Source organism: Aphelocoma coerulescens, chromosome 8 (assembly GCF_041296385.1).
Source record: "Aphelocoma coerulescens isolate FSJ_1873_10779 chromosome 8, UR_Acoe_1.0, whole genome shotgun sequence".
Taxonomy (NCBI): domain Eukaryota; kingdom Metazoa; phylum Chordata; class Aves; order Passeriformes; family Corvidae; genus Aphelocoma; species Aphelocoma coerulescens.
In genome coordinates, this window is record NC_091022.1 from 5,716,028 (window position 1) to 5,727,714 (window position 11,687).

An 11,687-nucleotide genomic window follows, 5' to 3' on the forward strand; every position below is an offset into this window, starting at 1 on the left:
ACATGACTCAAAATTATAATTAACCACACTGTAACAACACACTTTTTTTCCTGGGTTCCTCCACTCCTGACACAATTAGGTCAGTGGAAAAGATTTCTGCTTTTTGTGCAGTCTGTGCTTGCCTCTAGGGATAAAGGTAACTTACAACAGGGTGGATGTGACAGCAGCAATTGTAATGCTGCCACAGAGCAGATAGAAGCAGTTTTGCTGTGGAGAATGTTGCTTAAGGTCTTGTTACAGAGAGGAAAAATGGAAGTCACAAGTGGTCATATTATAGGCTTGTCCTTGTCCTTATCCAATCGAAGTTATTATTTAAGTACCAGTTCATTACAGTGTTCCTGCACAGATGAAGACAGTAAAATCAGGGTACAAACCACGCACTTTTATCTGCTTGTGCCCTCATCTCTGCTCCTTAAGTCAAGGAAACAGAAAAACATTGCTTTGTTAGCAATTCTAGAAAATGCCAGCTAAGTCCCAGACACATATTTATGACATTACAGAGAGGTCACAGGGTCTTTGAGACTTAATGGCTGCTGTATAGTTGGATTTTCCTCTATTTGGAGGTACTAGTGAGACTGTGTGTCAGCTTGCACCATAATCCCATCCCCATTCTCTAAGTTTTGGAATGTATATAAACAGAATACTGTCCCCATGCCTGCCCTGTCTCATGCAGCTGTTGACATGTTCTCTCAATGTTTATGTGTAAAACAAAAGTGCTGGAAAACAACCTCTCAGGAAAACACTGAGGATTGTTCTCCAGCCTGGGGGTGCTCCACCAGGAACAGTCAACTCTTTGTCAGGGAGGTCAGGTGGACACATACAACCTCACTGGGGGTTTGTTTGGGCCTCTCTGCTTCAGAAACCAAATGAGAATCCACTGTGGGCTTGTCTTTTTCTACAGTTATTGCCCCTCTTCCAAGGTAATACTTCTCAGTGCTCACCATTGGGGTAAATTTGTGGAGATTTGCCAAACTATTGTTGCTGAGTATTATTTTTCATATGGCCTTTACTACTCTGGAGGTGTTCATCCATCTCTGGGGTGACAGGGTAAGGTGACAGCTCACCTTACACCAGCCCATGCCTTTGCATGCCTGTAGGTGCTGAGCAAAGACCAAGCACCTCCTGCTCCTCCTAACACCCTCCTGATGTTGCTGTTGGACCCAAGCAGAGCACAGGTAAAATGGAGAAACATTTTACTCCATAAAATAAAAAGTACAAAGCATGCAGAGAACTGGTTCCGCATTTCAGGCCTCAGCCTCTTCGAATAAACTCCAGTAGTAAATGACTCTGTACACCACCGTCTTCCGTGGCTCTGGAGAGATTTGTGGCTTTAGAGATAAATTCACAATTGCTATTTGGCATTTTACTTCCCTTTTCAGAACAGGAGTGTATCACACAGCATCCTGATGAAGTTCCCTGCAAGCACAGTGTGTTTTTTCCTATTAAAAGTCATTCCCAGCTATTGATGTCAAATGTCCCTGAGAGCTTAGCTGAATTAGGCTGCAAGGAATTTGCACAAACCATGACAAACTGGGAGGTGTTCTCAGAATACAAACTGTAGAGTTTAATCTGCCCTATTGTGCTGGTACCGAACTATGTCTGGAGATGCAGCTAGTTAAATGAAGAGCCCAGCTTCGCTGTGTGTATTATAAGCAGGACAGGATTTCACAATAGCTTTGTATAACCCCTTTGTGCAGATATCCAAGGGCTAAGAGGGCTGATTAGCCTCAAATACCACTCAGAACTGCCAACCATCAGAGAACACTGCCTGTCTTTCATAACATGCCAGCAAAAATCTCGTGAGGATGGTCTCAGCAGAGTGTGCAGCCAGATTTTCTACCTACCCTTTATCCCTAGGGTAAAAAGGAAAAGCTGGCATTCTGTATTGCACCACTCTCCCGTAATCCAAGTCAGGGAGGGGGGAGACACGTTATTTACGTGAAATCCTTTCTCCCAAAGCACAAAACCTGCCACTGACCCTGACATAAGTGGGCACACAGCCATTGCAAACAGGGGAAGTTACACAAGGGTGCAAAACTGTTTACAGTGCCAGATCACACACTAGTCCCAGTGCTGCCTCGTGGGTAGTAGGTGGGGCTTTTGGCATTTGCGTGGGGGCTCTCCAATGAGACCCAGAGCAGGACAAGGCTCCAGCCTTCTGGTTTTCATAACACTGGCCCCCTCCAGTAGGGCTGAGGCATGGGAGGAGCCTGCCCAAACTCAAATAAACTGACATGCAGCATCTCATGAGGATGTGAAGTCTCCACAGAACACACTGCAACAGCTTGGACAAGGACAGCTGAAACTGTAAGTATGTACCTTCTCCACTTCCTCAATAGCCCTAGTAGTTTGTGGACTGGCATGTTCTGGCTGCATTTACTTGTGCTAGCAATGGAACCTGCTGCTGCCTGTCCCTTTGGTCCATGTGTTAACAGCCACAGAAAAAACCTAAACACCCTATAGACATATTTATATGAATCGATGGACATTTCAAGGTTCAGCTTTCCTGTACATCTAAAAAGAACTCAGCTCTATCTTTCCCATCCCAAGGCATTGTTCTACGTAATTAAAAAATATTTCTAACATGCAGTCACTGACAGTACTGGCCATAAATTTATAAAATCCAGAGCTGTGAGGTGTACCCAGTACTTAAGGTGTGTTGGGAAGGGGTTGGAATTAGCCAGTAAAGAGAAACCAGCTCGTTCAGTAGTTAATACAAGTGTTAAGCAGCATCTTTGTCTTTGAAATGCAATAAATCGTTGTAGGAAGTTTCACTGTAATTGCTTGTACTTGCTTCTAATTATATGCATTCCTTTGCATATGCTTTGTTGATTTTTAAATACCATGGGCAAAGTCTATTAATAGTGTACAACTGTGCAGCACTCCCTGGTGACCATCATTCTGGTCAGGTCTGCTGGAGATTACGTACCTTCAGGCTGGAGAAGGGAACAGCACCTGCCTTTACTACTGGCAGCAGTATCCTGCTGTTTGATTCTGACCTTCCCTTGATCCATGGTGACAACTGAAGGAGCTGCTGGAAAAAGCTCAACACTCAAGTGGCTCCATATACTACTTATTTTAGCCACCCCTAGGCAGGGTATGGAAGGGGATTAATAGAATTCAAAAGTAGTCCAGATATTGCAAGACAATGGAACAGGCAAGAAAGTAGTTAAGTAGCCCAAGGCAGTTGATTTTACAAAACTCACATTGTTACCCAAGAAATAGGTAATTAAGTTATAGTCTGAGAAGACAACATTCTATGACCTAAGAATCCAGATAATCACTGAATTCTGCGCTCTGTAACATGAAGGGCAAAGGACATTGGAATGTAACAGAAGGCCAAGACTGTCAGAATGCAGGTCATACACTACAGTCTGCCTGGTTAACAGAAGTCATCTACGAAGGCCACTAAAATCTCAGCCTTTAACCAGATGTGATTATTTCAACAGTGGTTTTGAATACTTTCACTTGCTTTGTTTGGGACAGTGTTTTTAAGTTTTTGCCTTTTTTCCTCCCATGTGAAGGCTACAGAGAAAAATAGTTATTCATTCATAAATGCAGAAAATCTCATTTATCCACAGGATTTTGAGGCTAAAGGCCTTTAAGAAAGTCATCAGCTATCATGAGAGGCCAAATAAAGTTAAGGGCACAGTCAACACCAGATCACTCACCACACCACTATTGCCTTTTCATCCAGGAGCGATTAGACTGAAGTGAAATCCTTTTGACTTACGGATTTCCACAAAATGCCCACTTGCAGAATCTCACTTTGCTGTCAGGAAATACCTTTGCCATGGAGAAGCAAGGGCAGCATATCCTGGAACACTTCCTCCAGAAGTAGGTTCTTGGTCCTGGTGCTCTGTTTCTGCAGGGCTAAAAGGATTTCAGCCTTTTTTCAGGCCTTCCACCAGTTCAGCGACAACTGAGAAGCCCTAGTGCCATAATAATTTAAGAGATGCCACTGTGTCTGCCTTCCAGCTCTGGCAAGATGATCAAGTCCTTCAAGCAAACATTTCTGTCCCTGGACCTGCAGTCCCCTCGGTGGAGCTCAGCAGAGGGAATGGTAACTGCAATAGTACTTTTATGCCGATTTGGAAAAAGTAGCTACTAATTTCAGTGAACACCCAGCTCATGGTTACTGTGACTTTTGCTACCTTTCAGGTGAAGGACTATGAACTGCGTCAGTATGAGACAGCAAAGTGGGTCAGCACAGTCGTTAGGGGAGAAACCCAGAAGGAAGCAATGCGCCAGGGCTTCTGGAAACTCTTCCACTATATCCAGGGAAAGAACGAAAAAGGTAAGACATGCTGGTTTTGAATGGCAAGTAGCTAATGAACACAAATAGTAACGAAGAGTAAAGGAGCTGGGAGATGCAGCTTTGACAACTAGTTTTCCTTTCCTCTAGAAATGAAGATTGATATGACTGTGCCAGTGACCTGCCTGGTAAAATCAGGCTGCACAGACTTCAAGATTTCTTTCTTTGTGCCATTTGAACACCAGGACTGCCCCCCCCAGCCCACTGACTCCGATGTGTTCATTGAGGAACGGAAGGCAACAGCTCTCTTTGTCCGGTAAGCAAAAGCAGCACAGCTGACACCAGATGAACTCAGGTCAGTAGCTACCCTCATTTAAGTGTGGGCTATGCTTTCTTAACAGATGATTAAGTGTGGATAGACCCTGCTGTTCAGAGCCTTAATTGCTAAAATCCAACCATTAGGAAATCTTATGGGTGGGTGGCTTACCACAAAGAAAAGTGAAGTGACCAAGTTGTGAAACACTGGGGTTTTTTAGCAAACATTTGAAAATCGCATTGCATTTCATAGAGATGCAGCCTCCAGAATCATCTTCTGAAGACAGTTTGTCTTATAGACCATCTAAACCACCCTCCCAGCACCCTTTAGCTGTAGTCCTGAACTGCCACAATATGTGTTTGGCAGTTGTTACAGGAAAAGCACCCCAAGCAACCCTCGGCCATGTTAACACTCTCAAGAACCAAAGTCAACTTGGGTGTTGGGTTGTTTTAAATATTACCTTTGAAAACAGCAAAAATACCTATATGTTGCCTGAGTGCTAGTTCTGCGTGGGTAATCTACTAACTACAAACTGCATCACAAGTGCTCAAACTTGCTTTGCAAGTCTGAGGTTTCCACCTGTGAAAATTAAAGCCAAGGGCTTGAACCAAAAAACCTGCCTTTTTCACTTCTACCAGGTCCTTCGGTGGATTCGCCTCCCCAGAGAAATATGCTGAGGAAGCAGACATCTTGGCCAGAACATTAAGAAACAGAGGCCAACCATTCCACGAAGACTTCTTCTATACCGCAGGCTATGACAGTCCCTTCAAGCTCTTTAACAGGCACAATGAAGTGTGGTATTTTAAAAAGTAACATGATGGGGGAATATTAAGAGGCTACTAATCTGCTCTGGATGAAAACAGACTTTATTAATGGCTTTTGCTTTAGTGCAGAAAAGATTTAATTTGCATGTGGACACAATGTTTAATTTATTTTCTCTAGGATGAAATACTATTCTGGCTAAAAACATGTCAAAATGTAATTCAAGATCATACCAGGTGGAATGGGCAGGAGATATAACATACTCCTCTTGTTGAAAGGTTCTAGGCAACTCTAATAATCTGAAAATAATCCCGCTGAAGTTTGGGTATCTAGCTTTACTTCTCATTAGACGTGCTACAGCACTAACTGAAGCATTATGGAAATTGAGTTCTTCATAACTAACTTTCCTCATATTGACATCACCCCTGAGATCAAGGAGGAACTTAAATGAAACTTTACAGAAGAAAGCTTCCACTAATGAGTGGAAGCAGAAACATCTTAGCAGGCCTTAGTAACTCATAAGAAGTAACTGTTGTTAATTAGTATAGCAAAATCACCCCACTCTTCACTGTCCCCTCATGAAGGCCAAACATTGTGCTGCTCAAATTCCAGAACCCTTAGAAAAGAAAAGGGTTACCAAGTCCAAGCTGTACACATGTTCTGAGATTTGCACCTGAACATGCAATACCGGGATTACTGGTGACCTATTATTTCAGTAGCAAATACACAAGTACTAAGCTTAGCTCTCACCTAAAACACTTGAACTACTCCTTTAATTATTTAGCTTTGTCCAGATTTGGGTATTGCTCAGATCATACCTGCAGCCTGCACACCAGCAGTATTTGACATTCAACCTAGTTTAGTCCCTGCTCTAAATTAAGCATTTTAAATTTTATTATAGTAGCCTGCATCTGTTTTACATCAAGTTGTTCCAGCCAGAAAGGAGATCACAACAGGTAGAGTTTGCAGATTTTTATTGGCTCCAACCAGTGTCAGGCAAACATTACCAGTGAGGTGAAAACACATCAGCTTTTCTAATGCTGTTCATGCAAGTGTAACCCATTTATCAGCAATGTTCCACCTATTAAGACAGACATAAGAACCATTGTAAGGTACCAAACCAGCACAACACACTTTGCTGGGAACATCTCAGACCTTAGAATTTCATCTCTGTTCAGTGAGAGAGTTCAAGGTAAGGTTATCATCACTTGTTCCAACAAATACATTTCATTATTACAGCAGTTACACTCACTTTCTCAATTCTTCATACGTTAGTTTCAGAGTTTTGCCTCTTCACCTAAATCAAGAAAACACAGTTAGCATATGCAGCAGCACAACTGCTAAAATCTCCACAACAGCTTCGTAACCTCAGATGGTATAGGAACGGAAAGGGTAATATCACTGTAACTCATTTGGCAGAATCAATTTCATCAGCGGCTACAAATATGCCCAAAAGTTTTTAATACAATTTATCTGTTGTGTGGACTTACCCAGTGGGGCTGCAGACAGCACAATCCCTTCCTGAGGAAGAAAGAAGTACTTTCAGAGTAACAGACAGCAGCACTATATGCACAGTTTGTTTATCTATGAATTTCTATTCACCAAACTATTCTATCTAGAAGGAAACTGACTTTCAGCTGGCATCTTACCAGTTCAACTTCCAACATCCAAATAGGATGCACAAAGCTTACAAATCCTAACTGGAAATACAGAATTACTAACATTGGAAGAATCAGGGAAAAGTAAAAAGCTACTACTTTGTGATACTCTCTCTCCCAACGTTGTATTTCATGATTATAAATACCTGAAATACAAGTCCCATAGGTTTTCAAAATGGCTTGAATCTTTGTGAGAGCCAGTTTGTTTGGTAACAAGTCTGTACAGCAATCATCTAGAGCTAAATTTGTGTAGAGCCAATATAAAGATTAGTAGTAAAAACTGCTGAGAAGTGACAGCCACAGCACACAGGGTTTTTTTTTAATTCCAGAGTGCAGTGTTACAGTGGTGCCCACAGAGCAGCCAGATACAATAAAGGGAAGACAAATCAGGTATCCTATAGGACTAGTTTTAGGTACCACTATCTAAGCATTCAGCACAAAGACAATATTCCAGGAATTACTAAACCCCATGTCCTCTACACTTACCTCAGATACACCCACCTTGTTTCTCACACAAACTCCACGCAAGTTTCACTCTGTAGAGAAGTGAAATTGTACTAACACACTCTTGGCAATGATTTTAGACTGTGATTGTGGGTACTGTTTCAGCACAAGAGTTTTCCTCAGCCTCTTTCAGAGAGATTCCCATTGCTTAGAATTCATCACAAACAGTACATGCTTAGAGAAGCTTAATGTTATATCACTTGTTTCTCCTTAGAGGGATCTGACCTTAGAATTTCAGACCTTACTCCCAATGATATCTTCATTCACTCTAAGAGCTCTGATCTAGCCATCAAGATAAAACAAGTCACCACATAAGCATTCAAGATCAGTGCTACTGCCTGAAAGAGTCCACTAAATTTAAACAGCAAAAAGTTTAATAGCAAATAATTGTACTGCATTTGCTCAGCCCAGAATGTGTGGCAACCTGGTAGCACAGAGCTTGTCTTATCAAGTAGGAATTCAAGTAGTCCATGGCAGCTATACATTTAAAATGGTCCCCACTATTTCCTTTTAGTCACAGAAAGCACCTTGGTGAGTGAATCCTGCAGGCTGCTGGAAAATCTGTGGGCTTTTTTTTACCTGGTTAAGGTAAAAAAAGTCATCAAGAACCCTGCTTAATGCTGCAGCTACATGGTAAAGGCAGGATCTAGCAACTTCCTCATTCCCTGTATCACAGTTCTGAACAGTCACATTTATGTGTTAGCAACTTACTTTTGCTGGCATCACTTCCCAGCTCCATCACACCTGGAACAAAGCAAACCATCAGGACAGTACAAAAAACAAGCACAGGAGGATGAAATCCAAGTCAGGTGCCTGCAGTCAGATAGAGCTAATTACAGACCTCCATGATTGAAGTCAAGGCAGTCATATCTCATCACACAGGCAGTTTACACTGTCAGCCCCTGCACAGCCCTGCTATAGGGCTAGGCTGCTATGGGCAAGAGAGCAAATACTCAATTAGGGCTATCAGAGCCAATTCAAGAGCTCACAGTGAAGAGTTTAGTACACACCTGTCAAGACTGGGCTCCAGCCAGCAGATCCCCTTTAAAATATCCTCCTGTTTTGGCTGAGATGCAAGCCACAGCCAATGGGGCCCTTTTGCCCCTAGCTGACAAGCAGTTAAATACTTAACTTATGGGCATATGTTGAAATCCTAATACTTGGGAAGCTAAAACAAGTACTTACCTTACAATGAGAAATATTTGGAAGCCTGCAAAGAAAAATTTGCTATTATGCAGGGTCCAGCAGGAAGTTACAGCATAAGAACAGTTCCAGTAAAATACTGTATCAGTTTGGTCAAATTTTATCCTCATGGGGATCAGAGACCTGATTCAACATCATTTACAGTAGGCTGCGACACTCCCATCCCCTTCTGAAGGCAGGGTGTAAAGCCATTTCGCAGCACTCTTTAATACTGTGAGATGCTCATTCTCCAACTCCAGAGCATGCTGAAATTGCATGTAGGAGCAAACCTCACAGTTGCAGAGTTCAGTAATGTGAGCTGATGCACAACTTGGTTACACAAAGTTTCAAGACACTAAATTCACAGTACTGCAGCATTCACCATTTAGTTTTAACAGGAAAATTCTAGAGATCCTTAACACTACAATTATTTCATGCTCTTATCATGAAACACAGGACCCTGAAGGCACACTTACAGTACTTATATTTGCCTCACACTTTCCAAAAACGAAATGAATTCGCAAACATCTCCAAAAGCAAACTCCCAAACGCAAATGCATCACAGATAAAAGTAGCATCCATCTTAAAAATAAAGGTTTATTAGTTACCTTCAATTAGGAAGGCCTTGTCTTCACCAACATCAGTAACAGGTGAAATAGTTTCTCACACAAAAGGAACTGGGCTCCTCTGTCCAGGGCAGCCTGCAAAGCAACAAAACACTTTTAGAACCTGGAGCACTAACACCTAATTAACCTTATTCTGCTATATTTTGTGTTTGACTTCACAACTATATCCTACTCTCTTTCTATTCATCCTACTAAATTTTTAATGTTTAACCCACTTACTGGTCTTCTGAGATAAATTTTCAAAACACATTCATGGAGCAAAAGAAAGTGTTTCACCTTCAGCTTCCCATATGATTTGTTTGAAGTAGCCTAAGCTACAGGAGGCTGCATCAGACAGGAGGCGAAAGACAGTAACTGTGATCACCACGAGTCATCTGCTGAACTATGCAGTCATCACACAGCAGCCTTTTCAGACAGCAGGGATGAAATGGGAGTTTTCACAGATGCCAGCAGTGCAGTATTTACCTTGTATCAGCTTGTAGCTTAATCTCCCAGTGCCTGCAACAATAGAAAACAGAATCAGATCCCTTCAGCCTTTGTGGCCAAGCCCACAAGTCTCCTACTGAGAGACCACAAAATCCAGATACATCAGATAGGGGCGAACGACATAAGTGTTCATCACAGGATATTCTGCTGAACTATGCCATCATCACTGTATCTGCTTTGGAATCATACTACCAAGCAATCGCCTCTTGTGACTGCTTTGGCAAGTACATTTTCCCAATAATAAAAAAAAATATTTAAAAGTTTGAATACTAGCAAGTATAAATTGTTTCTGGTCTTAGTGGAAATTAATTGTAAAACACATCCATCCTTCCTACTGAAGTGTTTCAACAGCTCTGTGGAAGAAACCTCTACATAAAGTACATATTTCTTACCAGGTGATGTTCCTTCTGCATATCTCTCAAGTGCAGGATTCAAATCCTGGAAGAAAAAACACTTGTGAACAGTATATTCAGCAGTCAAAGCATCGAGGGGAATTCTAAGCTGTTGTGCCTCAGAAAACTGTTATGGGTGGTTTAAGTGCTCATCACTCCCTGGGTCAAGAGTAGCAAATAAGTGTCATCACTGTGGCACCAGAGAGACAGCTTTGTTAAAAGAATTAAGCTGCTTTCTGATATTATCAGAGCAGAAGATGCTGTCTAGACAAATGGTAAGCACCATTTTATGTTCGATTTTCAAGAATCACTTTTTTTTTACCTTGGGAAGAAGCAATATCAAGTCTCCACATTTGGGGGCAGATCTGGAAGAGATAAAAGAGTTGGAGATTTTTGCAGAACTAGGGAGCTTCTCTGGCAATCACACTAAGCACATTAGAAAGCCTCAGCATGGAGTTTTCAGAAATCACTTCTGTCCACTACTCTTACACTGAAACCATCATAGGCTTTGGGATTTACTTAACATTAATCCCCATAATTACACATTTTCTACAACATACTTCAGGAAGTTTTTCCAAAACATTATTGCTGTGACCAAAGAAACAGCAGTAATGAAGGAAAAAAGGAATCTGGGGGTACTCTTGCAGTCTGGTTACAGGATGAGCAGTGGTTCATAAACAACAGGAGCCTTATAAACACTCTCCAGGACAAATAAACAGGTGACTTTTCTCAGCAGAAAAGTGAGGCCTGCCTGAGACACTACAGGGAATGCGTGAATTACAACTGTTGATCCTGTAACTCCCTGATACAATAGTACTCCAGTCCAGTTGGTGTACACAAATCCAACATTTGTTAATTTAAACTCTGTATTTCAGGAGCAACATTTACCTGGACTGAAGCCACAAGAAGGAAGAGTGTAGCTGATACATGTTGAACTGAAAACAAGAAAGCATATTAGCACATTCCAAAAAGGATGTGATATTTATAAATATTACTGTGAAAAATCCAAGCAACATCCAAAATACTTTGAGTATTAAGCTCTTCCCTGATGCAACCTAAATTTCGGCTCTTTGAAGAAATGAGGCCACAAAAAGTAATTGCTATTATGTATTTTTAAGCAGGACATGATCACTAAACTACTTTGTTTTCTACAGCTTTGATTCTGGTGTATAATTACCGTGTCAGCCAGGCAGGCATGAATTTTGGCTGCTTAGAAAGGCCCACGTGGTGTCTCAGCCACCCCGGACTGGCCACCATAAATATTCCAAGCCCAGCTCAGATATGTTGGCATTCATCACCCTCTCAGATGTCCCTACCAACATAGTTTTCATCATGTGCAGAGCATATGGAAGTGAGCCATTTCTCTTTAAACGTGCTAAGACCCACAAGGACCACGGAGTCCAACTCTTACACTTGTACAGGACTATCACAAAGAGTCACCACGCGTGCCTGAGAGCACGGTCCAAGTGCTTCTCAAAGGCTGACAACCTTGGAATGTGAAGGCAA

The 11,687-nt window shown here is 41.8% G+C and overlaps 1 protein-coding gene and 7 non-coding genes across 9 annotated transcripts; 1 reads left to right on the forward strand and 7 right to left on the reverse strand.

Annotated features, from left to right (window-relative positions):
• The first annotated feature begins 2,111 nt into the window (after nucleotides 1-2,111).
• HEBP2 (heme binding protein 2) lies at nucleotides 2,112-6,191 on the forward strand. 2 transcript variants are annotated; one of them, XM_069022581.1, is made up of 5 exons: nucleotides 2,112-2,311; nucleotides 3,979-4,063; nucleotides 4,162-4,297; nucleotides 4,406-4,571; nucleotides 5,210-6,191. In XM_069022581.1, the coding sequence occupies exons 2-5, from the start codon at nucleotides 3,989-3,991 to the stop codon at nucleotides 5,382-5,384; spliced, it is 552 nt and encodes a 183-aa protein (XP_068878682.1). In that variant the 5' UTR covers nucleotides 2,112-2,311; nucleotides 3,979-3,988; the 3' UTR covers nucleotides 5,385-6,191. The 2 variants fall into 2 exon arrangements, with proteins under 2 accessions (XP_068878682.1, XP_068878681.1); XM_069022580.1 differs by having other exon boundaries at nucleotides 2,113-2,307.
• A 506-nt stretch (nucleotides 6,192-6,697) lies between these two features.
• On the reverse strand, nucleotides 6,698-6,772 carry LOC138114413 (small nucleolar RNA SNORD47). Its single transcript, XR_011152623.1, has one exon. It is a non-coding gene; the product is annotated as a small nucleolar RNA SNORD47 (small nucleolar RNA).
• Nucleotides 6,773-7,589: 817 nt separating this feature from the next.
• Nucleotides 7,590-7,665, reverse strand: LOC138114406 (small nucleolar RNA SNORD79). Its single transcript, XR_011152617.1, has one exon. It is a non-coding gene; the product is annotated as a small nucleolar RNA SNORD79 (small nucleolar RNA).
• Nucleotides 7,666-9,624: 1,959 nt separating this feature from the next.
• LOC138114417 (small nucleolar RNA snR60/Z15/Z230/Z193/J17) lies at nucleotides 9,625-9,710 on the reverse strand. Its single transcript, XR_011152627.1, has one exon. It is a non-coding gene; the product is annotated as a small nucleolar RNA snR60/Z15/Z230/Z193/J17 (small nucleolar RNA).
• Nucleotides 9,711-9,883: 173 nt separating this feature from the next.
• LOC138114416 (small nucleolar RNA snR60/Z15/Z230/Z193/J17) lies at nucleotides 9,884-9,964 on the reverse strand. The gene has a single exon (XR_011152626.1). It is a non-coding gene; the product is annotated as a small nucleolar RNA snR60/Z15/Z230/Z193/J17 (small nucleolar RNA).
• A 332-nt stretch (nucleotides 9,965-10,296) lies between these two features.
• Nucleotides 10,297-10,379, reverse strand: LOC138114405 (small nucleolar RNA SNORD24). The gene has a single exon (XR_011152616.1). It is a non-coding gene; the product is annotated as a small nucleolar RNA SNORD24 (small nucleolar RNA).
• A 243-nt stretch (nucleotides 10,380-10,622) lies between these two features.
• LOC138114420 (small nucleolar RNA SNORD75) lies at nucleotides 10,623-10,689 on the reverse strand. The gene has a single exon (XR_011152631.1). It is a non-coding gene; the product is annotated as a small nucleolar RNA SNORD75 (small nucleolar RNA).
• A 758-nt stretch (nucleotides 10,690-11,447) lies between these two features.
• Nucleotides 11,448-11,526, reverse strand: LOC138114415 (small nucleolar RNA SNORD74). The gene has a single exon (XR_011152625.1). It is a non-coding gene; the product is annotated as a small nucleolar RNA SNORD74 (small nucleolar RNA).
• Between the last annotated feature and the right edge of the window lie 161 nt (nucleotides 11,527-11,687).

Excerpts from the sequence above, each read along its gene's own strand:
- HEBP2 (XM_069022581.1), top strand. The coding sequence starts at position 3,989 with ATGATCAAGTCCTTCAAGCAAACATTTCTGTCCCTGGACCTGCAGTCC. Across the intron at positions 4,064-4,161 it reads GGAGCTCAGCAGAGGGAATG|GTGAAGGACTATGAACTGCG; the intron begins GTAACTGCAATA and ends GCTACCTTTCAG. Across the intron at positions 4,298-4,405 it reads CCAGGGAAAGAACGAAAAAG|AAATGAAGATTGATATGACT; the intron begins GTAAGACATGCT and ends CCTTTCCTCTAG.